This window comes from Hyperoodon ampullatus, assembly GCF_949752795.1.
Source record: "Hyperoodon ampullatus genome assembly, chromosome: 19".
Taxonomy (NCBI): Eukaryota; Metazoa; Chordata; class Mammalia; order Artiodactyla; family Ziphiidae; genus Hyperoodon; species Hyperoodon ampullatus.
Genome location: NC_136932.1, coordinates 15,785,449 through 15,801,025, shown reverse-complemented (window position 1 = coordinate 15,801,025; position 15,577 = coordinate 15,785,449). Strand labels below are relative to the sequence as shown.

General features: G+C 55.2%; 1 protein-coding gene across 1 annotated transcript; it reads left to right on the top strand.

The window, feature by feature from the left end:
- Positions 1-1,296: 1,296 nt before the first annotated feature.
- Positions 1,297-6,566, top strand: ENPP7 (ectonucleotide pyrophosphatase/phosphodiesterase 7; the record flags this gene model as incomplete). The annotated part of the gene is made up of 5 exons (XM_079725939.1): positions 1,297-1,549; positions 2,849-2,994; positions 4,184-4,810; positions 5,474-5,696; positions 6,484-6,566. The coding sequence occupies 5 exons, from the start codon at positions 1,297-1,299 to the stop codon at positions 6,564-6,566; spliced, it is 1,332 nt and encodes a 443-aa protein (XP_079582065.1).
- Positions 6,567-15,577: the final 9,011 nt, after the last annotated feature.

Below are 15,577 nucleotides of genomic sequence, written 5' to 3'. Positions count from 1 at the left end.
ATTAATTAATTAATTAATTTATTTATTTATTTATTTATTTATTTATTTATTTATTTATTTTTTAAATCCCATGGCATCCTCCCTGCACTGCACAAGAATGCCAGGCTCCATACAACAGCCACACGCCCCAGGACCTGCCCTGCCGCTCTCCTACCTGCCCCGACCCCCTCCCCTGGCTGGCGACCCCCGGAATCACTCCCCCACAATCCCCTCACCAGGCCCTGGCCGACCACCGATCTGGTGCTGCCCCCTCCTACACACCCCCAGACAGATGCTCCATCTCATCTCCCAGCTTTATTTCTTTCTGGTGACTCTATTTTACTGTTTTACTTGTTTACTCATTTTATTTTGTGTGTCCCCAACCGTGAAGAAAGAAGCCAAGAACACCGTTTATCTTGTTCACTGCTGCGTCCCCAGGGCTTAGAACGGGGCCTGGCTCACAGAATGTGCTTCATAGGTAGTGAGAGAGACAGAGACAGAGACAGAGAGAAAGTGAGTGAGACAGAGACAGAGAGAAAACTGCACAATGAACTCAGGGGTCCCCCTCCCGCACCACCCTCCCCATGAGCACAAGGTAAAAAGGGAGGCCCCCCTTCTGACCACCTTGTTGATGAACTCCAACAATGAGATTGCCCACGCCTGTGCACCCCTCTGAGGCTCCCTGGGGCCCGAGAAGGAGGGCACAGCAGGTGCTAATCCGGGCCATCAGGTTGGATCTCTGCCCGCCCCATCCCAGGAGCCCCCTTAACATAGGCAGGGAGGGGAAGAGACACTCCCCGCAAGCTGGGGCTCCCTGTGGACAAGGCCAGCCTCCTGGACCCTGGACCCCGGCCAGCCCACCCCACAGCCCTGGCCCAGGCAGGCCTGAGACCCACATACCCCAAAGGCCTCCCAAAAGTATGGTCTGGAGGAGGGGCTCCCATCCAGGTGCTCTGGGAGCAGAGTGAGCAGGGCACAGGGACAGGAGTTACTATGAGAGCTGGGGTGGGGACACAGGCTTTCCCGATGGAGTGGGTCCGTTCTGCTCTCCAAGCCTTCGGGAATGGTCCCCATGCTTCCTGTAAAGACACTTATGCACGAAGGGGGCAGGGCACGGAGCCCAGAGAGATCCGCTGGCAATAAAGGCAGGTGCGCGTGAGGGCCAGGCGAGGATACGTGGCCGGGGGCCGTTCTCTAAGGCACAGGTACGTGCACAGTCTCATTTCAGTTGCACAGGATAAGACTTGCCCAGTGACCCTGGGACTTTGCTCCTCAGCAGGAACCTGCCTGGGTCCTTGCATGTCTGGAGAACCCATCATGGGAGGCCCGGCTGTCCTCCTCGCCGTGGCTCTGGCCACCCTCCTGGTTCCAGCGTCAGGGGCACCCATCCGCAGGCAGGGGTCCCGGAACAAGCTGCTCCTGGTGTCCTTCGATGGTTTCCGCTGGAACTATGACCAGGACGTGCACACCCCCAACCTGGACGCCATGGCGCTCGACGGGGTGAAGGCTCGCTACATGACTCCAGCCTTTGTCACCATGACCAGCCCCTGCCACTTCACCTTGGTCACCGGTGAGTGTTGGCCTCAGGTGGGGCTTGGGGGTGGGGGGAGAGCTGAGAAACCAGGGAACCAACAAAGGGAACCGAGCACATGCATGGAGCCCTGACCCATGGGGCTCGTGGTGCCAGAGGCCAAGGAAAGACCAAGGAGGGAAGACTCTCACTGGGCAGACATGGCACGGCCAAGGCGGGGTGGGGGGTCAGCAACCCTTACCGCTGGTGGCAACGGATAGAAGGCAGATAAAAACACCTGGGTGTCTCAGTTTAAACAGTGATCACAGCCAGGGTGACAACCTGGGAGGGCTTCTGGTGGAGGTGAGGGTGGCCAGGATTCAGAAAGGCAGGAGAGATGAGCCTGAGGCTCCTGCTCCTTCCACTGCTCACCCCTCTCAGCCACCCTCGAACCCATTATTGCTCTGTTTAGGCTAAAAGGCTAAAATCCAGGTGTCACTGGGCCACCCTCCCTCCGGAGGCTGTAAGGAAGGATCCTTCCTGCCTCTCCCAGTTTCTGGTGGCCCAGGCGTTCCTCGACTTGTGGCCGCAGCTCTCCAATCCCTGCCCCCTTGTCACATGGCCATCTCCCCCCTGTGTATCTCTCCTCTTCTTATAAGAACACCTGTCATTGGATTTAGGGCCCACCCTGATCCAGAATGCCCTCATCTTAACAAAACCAGTTACATCTGCAAAGACCTTATTTCCAAACAAGGTCACAATTGGAGGCTCCGGGTGGACACAACTTTGGGGCACATGATTCGGTACAGACAGCTTATTCTCACACCAGCATTCCCATGACCACAGACCCTTCCACACACAAACGGAGGCACCTGGTGCTCCCTTTTGCATGTCACCTCCTTACTTAACATGCCACAATGGGGATGTGGAGAAAGGAGGCGAGCTCTTCATCACCCCGCCTTTTCCACCTTCTGAACTCACACACAGGCATTTTGCCCACGAAAACAATAAATTATAAAACCTGCCTCCTCTTGGTTCATTTATCTGCCTGCCTGGGATTTTATGTCATGGCTGGGCCATAATTTATTTAATTAGTTCCCTCCTGATAGCCAGCCAGGTTGCTCCCAACCCTTTGCTAAAACCAACGAGGCTGCAAACGATATCCCGGCACGTGTGTATTTGCGCCCTTGTGCGTGTTTAGCTGCAGGGTAAGCTGCTCAAAGTGGAAGCACAATCTCTGAGTCAGAGCATGTGGCTGTGACGGCCCAGCCCGGCTCCCATGGCGGCATGTGCTTCCCCGCTGCCCTGGCTGTTTCCTGCCCTCCCACCACTTCCTCTACGTGCCCACCCACCCCACAGGCAAATACATCGAGAACCACGGGGTGGTTCACAACATGTTCTACAACACGAGCAGCAAGGTGAAGCTGCCCTACCGCGCCACACTGGGCATCCAGAGGTGGTGGGACAACGGCAGCCTGCCCATCTGGATCACAGCCCAAAGGCAGGTAATGCTGCACCCACACCCACTCGGACAGATGGGGGGGGTGGGAGGGGGACCCAGCCAACGAGGCCATGACCACGTGACATCCATGGCAGGCCCAGTCTCCGCCCTGGGAGTCCGACACTCCCGGCACAGAGGGGTGTTGAGTGGGGTCCCACGGGAGGTGGGAGCCTGATGCCCATGAGGACCCACCGGCAGCTACACAGCCTGCCCAGCCCTCCCTGGAGCCCTGGGACCCAGAGGGGTTTTTCCATCCTCCCAACCAGAGTGAAATCTGGACTTCGGTACTGGTGGGAAGGGGGCCGCGGGGAAAATAATGTGACTCCACAAAAAGGCAGGTAACAATGAAATGGCTTCGTACTGTTCCCCTCCCGCATGCCTCTCAGGGCCAGGCAGCTATTCTAAAGAGGTGGGTCATCCTAGTGAAAAGCCCAGGACCCCAGCATCTTGCAATGTTCTGGGCTTCCTGGCAACAAACTCAAATGAATGTTTTTCAAGGTGAGCCCAGAATAAACTTCAGAGGCTACCCCCACCTCATAGGCAAGGCATCCACTCATATCTGAGTCCCCTCACTCTGGAAGGAGCTACCAGACACCAGGCTGACTTGCAGAAAGCATAGCCAAGAACTTGGCATCTCGAGGAAGAATGGCCAGTGGGAGTGGCCAGGCAGAGGGGGCATGCATGGACAGATGGTTGTGAGGACAGATGGACCTGTAAATAAAAGAGCAATCGGTTTATGGAAAGACAGACGGATGGCCCGGTTGAAGGCTAGAAGGGCAGGTCATGGGCGGTGTGTGGAGGGGCCGATGGACACACAGCTGGACGAGAGTATAGCAGGCAGAAGCCGGGTTGCAGGCCAGAAGGGGAGGGCTCTTGGGGCAGCACTGTGACCTAGGGCCACAGTGTCGATGAGGACGCAGCATATCTGGGATACTTTTATATCTACTATCTCATTAGTGCCGAGTCCACTAGGCACCTGCTCTCTCCTCTATAAAATCAGTATCAGCCTTAATAACGTAAGAGCTATGAAAGGCCTTTCAGAGAATACAAAGTCCCGTGCCTGCAGTTAGGGGCAGGGATGGGTGAGTGGGCAGAGCAAGGGCAGGCGGTGAGGGCAGATGCGTCAGCAGCTCATGACAGCCAGGGGACAAGTGGGAGGGGGCCCGTGGCACTGACACCGCCTCCCCCGGCAGGGCCTAAAGACAGGCTCCTTCTTCTACCCGGGCGGGAATGTCACCTACCAAGGCGAGGCCGTGACGCTGAGCCGGAAGGAAGGCGCCCTGCACAACTACAAGAACGAGGTGGAATGGAGGGCCAACATCGACACTGTGATGGAGTGGTTCACAGACGAGGGCCTGGACCTGGTCACCCTCTACTTTGGGGAGCCAGACTCCACAGGCCACAAGTATGGCCCCGAGTCCCAGGAGAGGAAGAAGATGGTCATGCAGGTGGACAGGACCGTGGGCTACCTCCGGGACAGCATCAGGAAAAGCAGCCTGGAAAGCAGCCTCAACCTGATCATTGTGTCTGACCATGGCATGGGCACTGTCAACAAGAAAGCCAGCGACCTGGTGGAGATCCACAAGATCGCCAACTTCACCTTCAAGGACATTGAGTTCGAGCTCCTAGACTACGGACCAAACGGGATGCTGCTCCCCAAGGAAGGAAAGCTGGAGAAAGTATATGAGGTCCTCAAGGACGCCCACCCCAGACTCCACGTCTACAAGAAGGAGCTCTTCCCCAAGTCCTTCCACTACGCCAGCCACCCCAGGATCACCCCCCTGCTTATGTACAGTGACCTCGGCTATGTCATCCATGGGGTGAGTCTCTGGGGGTGCAGGTGCTTCCCTGGGCTGCTGGGTCTCTTTCCAGTTCTGTAAAAAGCACCCCCTGTTTCTAGCCAGACCCTAATTTGAGGAGTGTCAGCCCCCAAAGGGACACACCTGCACTGTGTAACAGGAGTGGGGGGTTTACGTGCATTGCATACCTGTGTGTACATGTGTGCATACGTGTGCACGCATATATGTGTTTGTGTGTGCACATGTGTATAGGGTAAAGTGCGGGAAGATTAGCTGTAAAAGTGACACGGAAGAGGTGAGAGCAAAGAACCCGGGGAGGCTGAGTGGGAAGAAAGACACAGAGCAGGGGAGGAAATCTGGGAAAGGAAGTACTGATGTTTGGGGCGCCCAGCAATGGAAAGGAGCCCAGCAAGCATCCTTGGGCTGAAGCTCCACCCCATTTACTTGGCGGTCTCCATTCATGTCACGGGGTCTTCGCTAAGGCTCCTTCTTTAAGCCACTGATCTTTGGGGGCTAAGAATTCAGAGAAACTGAGGCTCAGAATCCTTCCCACCCACCCCCCCACTTTGAACTCCTTCCACGGGTCCTCTGCCAATGCAGGGCCGTGCAGAGAGTGCTGGTGGAGAGGGTGGGGTGGGCTGGGAGGGCCAGCAAGAACTCACTCGGGACCCTCCCTTCCCGCAGAGACTGAACGTGCAGTTCAACAACGGGGAGCACGGCTTCGACAACAACGTCATGGACATGAAGACCATCTTCCGGGCCGTGGGCCCCAGCTTCAAGAGGGGCCTGGAGGTGGAGCCCTTTGAGAGCGTCCATGTGTACGAGCTCATGTGCAGACTGCTGGGCATCACGCCCGAGGTCAATGACGGGCTCCTCAGCACCCTGCTGCCCACGCTCCAGGAGGCCGGCGACGGGCTCCTCAGCACCCAGCTGCCCACACTCAGCTCCGAGGCCGGCGACAGGGTCTTCAGCACCTCGCTGACCACGACCCCCTCAGGTGCACCCCTGCCCTCCACCTGCACCCATTGCGCCTCCAGGCAGTTGCAGGTGATGTGTGCTTGCACAGCTCTGACCAGGGTGCCCAGCCTGCCACTAGGTGTCATCTTCTCTTTCCCTGTCCCTGGCTCCCGGGAACATCTCGAGTCCCTGACATTCCCACGGCCCCTGACATACTACAGTGCAACTTTGTGCATCCTGGCTGCGCAGACAGGAGAGCAGGTGGATGTGAGCAGCCTTGTTTAAGGCGGGGAGGCTGAGGGCCAGAGGGGCTAGCAGTTTGCCCACAAGACAGGCCTTCCAGGTGAAGTCCACCTCCAGGTTCCATGGCCACATGAGGGCTCCTTTCTTCCTAAAGTCTTCCTCTGCCAGCTTCCCACACACATACCCTCACTCCAGCCCTGACCCATCTCAGGGGCAAAGGTCACCTGGGAGCTGGCAAGGTGGCAGCCCCCGTGGGTTCCTGGCTGGAGGTGGGCAGGCCCCGCCGGGCAGGGGCTGTGAGGGGTCACATTGAAATGAGCCAGGAAGCCAGTGCAGCTGGGGCAGGAGAACAAGGCCTGGGGGAGGGAGGGGCTGGTGATGAAACCAGGGCGCTTGTGGGGGGAGCCTGGTGGCATCTCGCCTGCCATTAAGCAGTCGGGGTGAGGGACATGCTCCCATTTCCCTCATTCACTGGCTCCTCCGACTTTCCTTAGGGTCTGCCCTCCTGCCAAGAAGCTGGCCCCTCTTGGTGACAGGACTGCTGGTGGCTGCAGTTCTCCTGGTCAAGGTCGCATAATACCCACTGCTCAAGGTCAGAGGCCCAGGAGGTAGAGGGGAGGGTGGGACCAAGCTCCCTGCAACTCCAGCTGACGCCCCCGCCCTGTCAGTCCTCGGGCGCCCAGGCAGCCCCTGCCAGCCTCTCTGCTCTAGACTCGGAGCAGGTCTTTCTAAAGCAGACAGCCCAGACAGAACTTCCCCAGGCCCTTCCCTCCTGCCTGCAATGTCTCAGTTCTCCCTGGGAACAAGGGAAGCCACGGTGGGTCAGGTCTGGGAGGAGAACTGCAGGGCAGTGTTCCTGGAATATGCGGGAAGCAAGCTCGGAGGACTCAGCTTGCTGCTGAGTGACAGCCCCTGGCCAAAGCAGAAGCAGGTCACTCGTTCTTTCTAAAACTACGCAGCAGGAGCCCGCTTGGTGTTAGGCTCTGGCCCGGGCTCTGGGGACACACAGTGAACCCTGGAGTTCGTAATTTAGGGGCCAGGGAGGGCAGATAATACGAAGAGAACAAATACCTACCCAATAACGGCAGAGAGCAGGCCATAGAGAGGGTGGGGGAGAGCGGACTTCTGTTTAGGTCACCTGGCCTCGCCTGGAAGAGACTCTGCGGGGTGGGGGGGGCGGTGAGGCCTGAATGATGAGGACCAACTGGCCACACCAAGCCCCAGGGGACGAGATTCCAGGCAGGGAAGAGCAAGAGAGAGGCCCTGAGGTGGGACTGGCTCCTGTGCTTCTGGGAAAGAAAGGAAGCCAGTGTGCTCAGAGGCTGGTATACAAGCATGGGTACACGATGGGCTTCCATGAGAAGGCCCTGGCGGAGCCCCCAGCTGAGGTCACGCAGGGACGTGCCGTGGTCTGACATGAATGATTAAATGGCACACTTACTGCCAGGCAGGAGCACAGGAACAAAAGCAGGTGAGGCCAGTGAGGGGGTCACTCAGGGGTCCCAGCAGGACATCTCAGTAGCAGGGTGGAGATGGGGCAAAATGGACAGATTCAAGACATCTTTAAGGGTATACATGACCTCCAAGGTTTATGGATAGATTGTGGGAGATGGAGGGTGAAGAAAATGGAGAGATGAAGGCTGAGTCTGAGGTTCGGGGCCTGAGCTGCCCAATGAAGGACAGAGCCACTTACAGAGATGTGAGCAGGCTGGAGTCATTCTGCACCCCCATGCCCCATCTTCACCCACTCTGTGCCCTCCCAAGTCCAGCTGAGGGTCAGGAATTCCCACAGGGGTCCTCCTCAGACTCTGCCCACCATGGGTGCCTCTGTGCTCCACCCTGCCCAGCCAAATTCCCTGTATCCCTCCCTCCGGGCATGTCTGCTTCATCTCCTCCACCAGACCTGCCTTTCCCCTGCCCCAGCCCTTCTTCCCAACCCAACACACACGTGTTCTTCCAGGTCCATCTCTTCCAGGAAGCCTCCAGAAGCTGGCCACAGGGCCTGAGCCTGCTCCTGCTGTGATGGTCTACTGGACACGGATGGGCCTGTCTCCTCAGTAGACCTGCGACCATGCCTCCCTGTCCCGACAGCCCCAGCCCATGCTTGGCCATGATGGTGCCGGCACTACGACCTGCCCAGGTTAGACCTCCGGAGGCACAGGTCCACTCACCGGTCCATGGCTCCCAGACTCGCAGGACGCCCCCACTCCTTCCCTCCCCCTCCCTCTCCTTCTCATCCCCCTCTTCTGCCTCCCCACTTCCTCTCACCACAGAACTGTCCCATGGGGGTGCCACCATCTGTGGCCACGGGGGCGGGGGTGTGTCGGGAGCCCTCTCGGGAAGGCGCCGCAGGCCTGGTGGCGGTAGAGCTATAGGACCAAACCCTCAGATGCTCGGACCTCAACCTCCACCTCCGATGGGTGGCGAAGAGGCTCTGCCTGGAGCTCCCAGTCCCAAGTCCACATGCCTCCAGCCCAGGGGCATCTCCATCTGGGCTGACCAGGTCCTGCACCCAGGCCACCGGGAGGGTACCGCCAGGCAGAAAGCATGGATGGAAATAAAGGACCGGGCTGGTCGTTACTAAAACGCAGTGACCAATGTGGTTATGGCCTTTTATTCTAAAGCCTGCTGGTTTCTTACAGCCTTCCCACTCGGATCCACTGTATAATAAACTCCTAATTCCTTAGGAGGCTGACAAACACAGGGGAACCCACTCATTCTTATTGGGGATGGGCCCTAGAGGGACAGCCAGCAAGAGGTGGTAAAGGGTGGGCTCCCCGTTAAAAGGGAAAGGGGGGATGAGAAATGACAGGGAACCAGAATCTCTATGCCACATTGTTCAGCAAGAAAGAAAACACTGCAAATGGTGGAACGCCACTGGGGCGAGGAGAAAGGGGGGATAAGTCTAGACATAAGACATGTCCCTGGAGAAGTTTCAAGAAAGGGTGAGCATTGACTGGCTCCAGAGAGGGGACCCGGGTGGCCAGGCCAGGAGCAGAGAAGACACTGTCCACCACCTAGCGCCGTGGACACCGTCAGTACTGAGCCACTTCAAGGACTGTGCGTTCACAGCTACTTTCAAGAGCGTAGACTTTGGAGTCAGACCAACTCCTGCTCCAGTCTGTCCCCACCCGCAAGCTGTGGCCTTAGGGGGGTCGCTTACCTCCCCCAACCTCAGTTTCCTCATCTGAAAAAAATGGAATGATAAGGAGGTGCCTGTCTCCCTGAGATTACCCCAGGACGAAGCACCGGGGCAGGTGCTTCATAGATGGTAGTCATGGGAATGATTAAAACCCTACTGTAGGGCTTCCCTGGTGGCTGGGCCCGTGAGCCATGGCTGCTGAGCCTGTGTGTCCAGAGCCTGTGCTCTGCAACGGGAGAGGCCACAACAGCGAGAGGCCTGCGTACTGCAAAAAAAAAAAAGAACTTGAAAACCCTTCTGTGGGAGGTACTGAACTTGTCAAATTCAGCTCTTTTTCTTTTTCTTTTTAATAAATTTATTTATTTATTTTTGGCTGCGTTAGGTCTTCGTTGCTGCTTGCGGGCTTTCTCTAGTTGTGGCGAGAGGGGGCTACTATTTGTTGCAGTGCGCGGGCTTCTTATTGAGGTGGCTTCTCTTGCTGTGGAGCACAGGCTGTAGGTGTGCGGGCTCAGTAGCTGTGGCTCGCTGACTCCAGAGCGCAGGCTCAGTAGTTGTGGCGCACGGGCTTAGTTGCTCCGTGGCGTGTGGGACATTCCCGGACCAGCTTTCGAACCTATGTCCTCTGCATTGACAGGCAGATTCTTAACCGCTGCACCACCAGGGAAGTCCCAAATTCAGCTCTTAAACAAATAAATCCAGCTGTAACAATGGGAGACACATTCTTTGAAGGACAGGTTTGTCCGGATCTGCCTATTCCTCACCTATGAATCCTCCCTCTCCCTTCCCCGGGCCTCTTGCTTCTACCTGCAGCTTGAGCTTCATCTCCATCTGCAGGATCCATCCATCCCAACCTGCCCTCCATAGCTGCCTAACCACCAGCCTAGAGCTGGAGTCCTGCCTGACCGGAAAGGCCTTGCGGCTCCCTGGCCCTGCATCCCATAGTTGTCCTGGAAGGACTACCCCGCCCCCACTGCCTGCAGCCATACCAGGATACCCAGACCCTCCTACCTGCCCGTACCACCTTCTGACTCTGGACAGGCCCAAATCAGGCTGAAGAAGACCGGTGGGTTATCCCTAAACATCCACGTCCATGGAGCAGTGAGTGTTCACAGGTGCCGGCACAACAACCACAACCCCCGGGTTTCCAAGAGACACCCAACCTTTAACTGAGAGCCCACGATTATCACGGTCAGCCTACCCTACTTTCCAGGGACGGGCCAACAGATACTCTGAGAATTACTCTTGATTGGCTCTTTCAAACAGAAAAGAGAAAGAGAGAAAGAAAAGAGAGAAAAATAATCTGGTCTGTCCCACATTAAGTATCCTGCTAGTACAGATGTCTGGCGTCACCAGAGCACCCACCAAAAAATTCCAGGCAGTTGACTGACTTACTGAATAAGCTTCCTGCATCGGGAACACAGGAGCTAAGGCGGGCAGTGAGCTGTGGGCTGTTTCCCATCTGTGCAGCTGGGGGTGGACCAGGGGCGGGGGCACTGCCCTGAGCAGCACGGCGGGTTCAAACCAGCTCCCGAACTCCAGCACTCACTAACTCAACACTCCGCAGCCCTGGGCAAGTTCTCACATCTGGGCCTCAGTTTCCTCACCTGTAAAAGCAGGACCAATAGCAGTACCTGTCTCATGGGGTGGGCCCGATGACTGAGTTAATATTTGCAAACTGGGCTTCCCTGGTGGTGCAGTGGTTAAGAATCTGCCTGCCAATGCAGGGGACACGGGTTCGAGCCTGGTCCGGGAAGATCCCACATGCCAGGGAACAACTAAGCCCGTGCGCCTCAACTACTGAGCTTGCACTCTAGAGCCCGCGAGCCACAACTACTGAGGCCCACGTGCCACAACTACTGAAGCCCGCACGCCTAGAGCCCGTGCTCCGCAACAAGAGAAGCCACCACAATGAGAAGCCTGCGCACTGCAACGAAGTGTAGCCCCGGCTCACCACAACTAGAGAAAGCCCGCACACAGCAACGAAGACCCAACAGAGCCAAAAATAAATAAATATATTTATTAAAAAATATATATATTTGCAAGCTGCTTAGAACAGGGCCTGGCCCACGGAAGCCCTACATGTTTTAGGAGTTATGAAGAGACAGGGTATCACGTAGTGAGAAAGTAACAACGGCTCCCTTTTCATCTCCAAGCCTTTTTGTTTCTCTAGCAGAAAGTTTCTGGTTGGTGATACTAAATCTTAAACACCTCCCTCTGTAGCATAGAGAGAGGACCCAGGCTCAGAGCTCTGGCGGGCAACTGTATAAGAGTGGAATGTTACAACCCTGTTTTATTTGCATGATTTTTTTTTTATGATCATCTTCAGCCTGGATGAGTGCTACTGATTTTCCATTTGAGTCTGTTATTTTAAAGTTTTTCCTTTTAAAAGTAACTTAGGTAAAAAAGAATGACTTGATTTAAAGAAAAAGGTTGACTGGTGGACATAACAAAACGTATAAATAATAAAGGAGGTTATCTGGAAGCAGACCTGCTGGAGGTTGTCCACGATCCTCCTGCCTCCCCCCTCCCCCACAGTGTGGCCAGCCCAGGACACTTCTGGAGGGCAGCACTCAGCCTCTCTATGGCCAATGTCCAAAGATTCCCCCTCCCAGCCCCTCCACAGAAATACACTATATTTCAAACATGCCCTGCACCCTTCTCGGCTACCTATCAGAGGAGTTCAGGACACCACAGAAAACTAATGTTGCAGTTTGCTACACAAAGTTCATTTTACTATCAGTCTAACCAAAAGAGTCTGGAGAAAACCCCAGCTGAAACAAAGCCATGCATTGCATTCTGTAGCCACATGGAGATGACTGGGGACTCACACATCATCCACACACAACTGCCTGTCAGCTCAAAGCCTTTGTTGAATTTGGCCAGTCCAACTGCTGGCAGTAATGGATGAAACATCTGAGTAAAGACTGGGTAGTTCACGCCTGGCTGGGTGTATGATTGGGACACTGAAAGCCCCCTTTGTCAAGAAGCCCTATTCTTTAGAGCCAGCTCTGCACGCTGTCACCAGAAGGCAGCACTCTTGTTGGGCTCCTCAACACCCCTTGAAGCCTTTCTCAAGCAGCTTCTGAAGTAGAACCTCCTGTTCCTCCAGCTTCTCCTTCTCCTCCTCCTCTGAAACAGCTGCACTCCTCCTCAGACCAGCCTTGGGGAAGTGGTCAAGCAGTATTTATGTTTCCTCTAGTTCTAGATGGAGCCCCAAGCAAAATACCGGACGTTCAGAGAAAACGAGAACTTTCTACACTAGATTTGTTTTAGGATCCCATGAGGGAAGGGATCACATAGCCCCATGCTTAGCACAAGGGCCACCCTGGATCAGTGGTTCTCAAATTGGTAGGTCTGGAAGTGGGCCTGAGAATTTACATTTCTCACTAGTTCCCAGGTGATTCTGATGCTGTTGCCCCTGGCACCACATTTGAGAATCTTTGCACTAGATAAAGGTTATGAATGAAAGAAAAGAAAAGAAAGAGGGAGGGAGGGAGAAAGGAAGAGAAAGAAGGAAAGAAAGAAAGGGAGGGAGGGAGGCAGAGAGAGAGAGAAAGAGAAAGGAGGGAAGGAAGGAAGGAAGGAAAGAAGGGAAGGAGGGAGGGAAGGAGGGAGGGAGGGAGGGAGGGACGAAGAAAAATGGCCTAGACCAACCTCCTCGTGTTAAGCAGGATAAGAAGGTGGCGTCACCCACCAGTTTGCTATGGACAAAGGTGGGAGGGGAGCACAGGTATATCCAAGTTCAATCCTGGTAGGCTTGGCCAGCCTCTTCCCGAGAAGGCTCTACTTGCTGGCAAAGAAGTCTGTGCTTTCCGGAACCCAGCGAGCTGCTCCCCTCTCCACTGAAGAGAAGCCTCCCTTCAGCCCTTCCCAGTCCTTTCATTTGTCCTGGGACCCAACAGGAGCACCTGCGAGTCTTAAAACCCGACAACTGGTTGCGACGCATTCCGGCGACCTTTAGAACGCGCGGGTGCATCATCCCTGAGCAGGAGCCGAAGCGCAGAAGCCTTGCTGCGCCTTCACACCTCACAGCAGCAAGCGCTTTGCGCACCGAAGTCGCTGGGAGGCGAGACGGCAGGAATCCTTCGGCCCCCGCCCCAGGCCGGCAGAGCTCCCGAGTCAGGTCGCTGGGTCCCCCAGGCAAGCAGGGTCACCAAGGAGGGCAGCGCGTCCAGACCCCAGCCTGGGCGCCTCATCCGACGCCTCCCCACCCCCCACCCCCGCCGCGGGACCATCTGTTGCCATGGTTACCCGCCGCACTCCCTGCAGCCCGAGCCGGAGGTTCACCTCGGCAGGCAGAGGACCGCTGAGCCCGCTTGAGCTGGGGGACTCAAGCAGGACGGGACGCGAACCTCACGCGCCGCATACGCACGCTGTACACTGTCACACGCGAACCGCACACGCCGCGCACTCATCTCACCCGCACTCGGCACGTACCACATCCCACCCCACACACACCACATACACACAAAGCACACGCCACATGCACGCACACTCCACACGTGTTGCGCACACTGCATGCACCCCACGCTCTACACCACCTCACTCCACACCCAGCCACACACAGCATAAATACACGTACAACACACACACACACACACACACACACACACACACACGACCTGGACGCCGGAGGATACCAGCCCTAAACAGGCGCCCCCCGCTGGCCCTGCGCCGACTTCTACCTCCGAAGGCACAGCCCGCAGCCGGGTAGAACCCTTGCCCGCGCACGCGCATTAAACTGGTGCGCCCGTCCCTTTTGTGATCGACGGGCAGCGGATTCCCTGTCCCTCTCTGCAGCTCGACCTTGAAGGTCACTTCAGGGACGGGGCGGCACCCAGGGGCGCGCACCCCCAGGCTGGACGGTCAGCGCGGTGGCCCCGGACCCCCCACTCCTCATCCCGCCCGGAAGCGCCCTGACCCTGCGTCTCCTAGCGGCCAAAGCCCAGCGGGCCAGCCCGAGGGTGTCCGGGTCGGACCGCCCGGGGGCGCGCTTCCAGGGAGAGCTTACCAGGGCCTGAGCCTGGGGGACCCCACCACCACCATCACAGGGATGCCGCCTCCTAACCCCATCGCACTTCCGGAAGTTGCCCCTCCATCCCACAAGGCAGAAGGAGGCTGAAGGTGGTGAATCTCCCAGGAGGGGAGGGACCCAGGCCACTCACATAACCCCAGTGCCAAGAAGGCAAGTCGCTAAGACCCGGAATCGTTTCCATCCAGATGAGAATTTACTCTGGTCAATTTTTTGTTTTCCTTTTGGTGATAAATCACTGAAACTTTCAGCTTAAATCTGCAAAGAATTTCAAAAAGTGGAGCGACATAGCTCTAACAAAACTATCCCATTACCATGAATAAATTTTATATGAGCAAGTTTTCTCATAGTCTACACGAATAAAAATGAAAAACAGGGTTGGAATTGGTTCTGAACCACATCTCAAATAATAAGTGATATTCAGCCAGTGACACATGAACCATTTGAAAACATACAGCCCCAACTATCTCGTTAAGAGATGCAGTCCAACAAAAATTTAACTTTTATATGTATATCATAAACATATACTACAATTTTAATACATTTTTGTTGGTTTGAGGAGTTAATTGTATAAATTACTCAACCCAGAGAAACTTTTTTTAATAGAGTCTTAGAGTCACAGGAAATAAAATATTTTAAATTTACATTACATACATGTTTTTGTTGCAGGGACCTATGCTTGAGTGGTTAGTGAATTACTTTCAAATGTAAAAATGCTTTTATCAAAATAAAATTCAGTGGAAGAAGTGAAAGGTGGAGGAGAAAAGAACCAAGAAGAATCTGCCCGTGTCTTTGGTATCACGAGGCCACATTGCTGCCTAAATTACATTTCGTTTGATATATTTAAAAGAATTGCCCAAGGAAAACTGGAGGCAGATGCATTTAGAAAAAGAAAGTTTTCTTGCAAAGAGTGCAGAAGAGGCAGACTTCAGAAGGACTGGCTCACCAAATCCAAAAAGCCATCGCGTATTTAAAGGGGAAAAAAAAATCATGAGAGAACTAAGGTCACCAAATTTACACTCATCTGTCCTGGGTGGGTCAGCAGCCACTTTCTCCTGCGATAATGCTAATCCTACAGGTCAGGACCCGTGACAGAAAGAGCAAAGGTCAGGGCTAAAATTCTTGTTGTTATGGAATAGAGTCGAAGTTCACAGGAAATAGGCAGGGTTGGATCATTTAGAGACTGTGATTTATGTTTATCTCAAGGTGCAAAGTGGTTTGCTGGGTTGGTTTGGTTTCTTTTGTTTTTTGTTTTATTTGGCTGCACTGAGTCTTTGCTGCTGTGCACGGGCTTTCTCTAGTTGCAGCGAGCGGGGGCTGCTCTTCGTTGAGGTGCACGGGCTTCAGTAGTTGTGGCTCGTGGGCTCTAGAGCGCAGGCTCAGTAGTTGTGGCGCACGGGCTTAGTTACTCCGC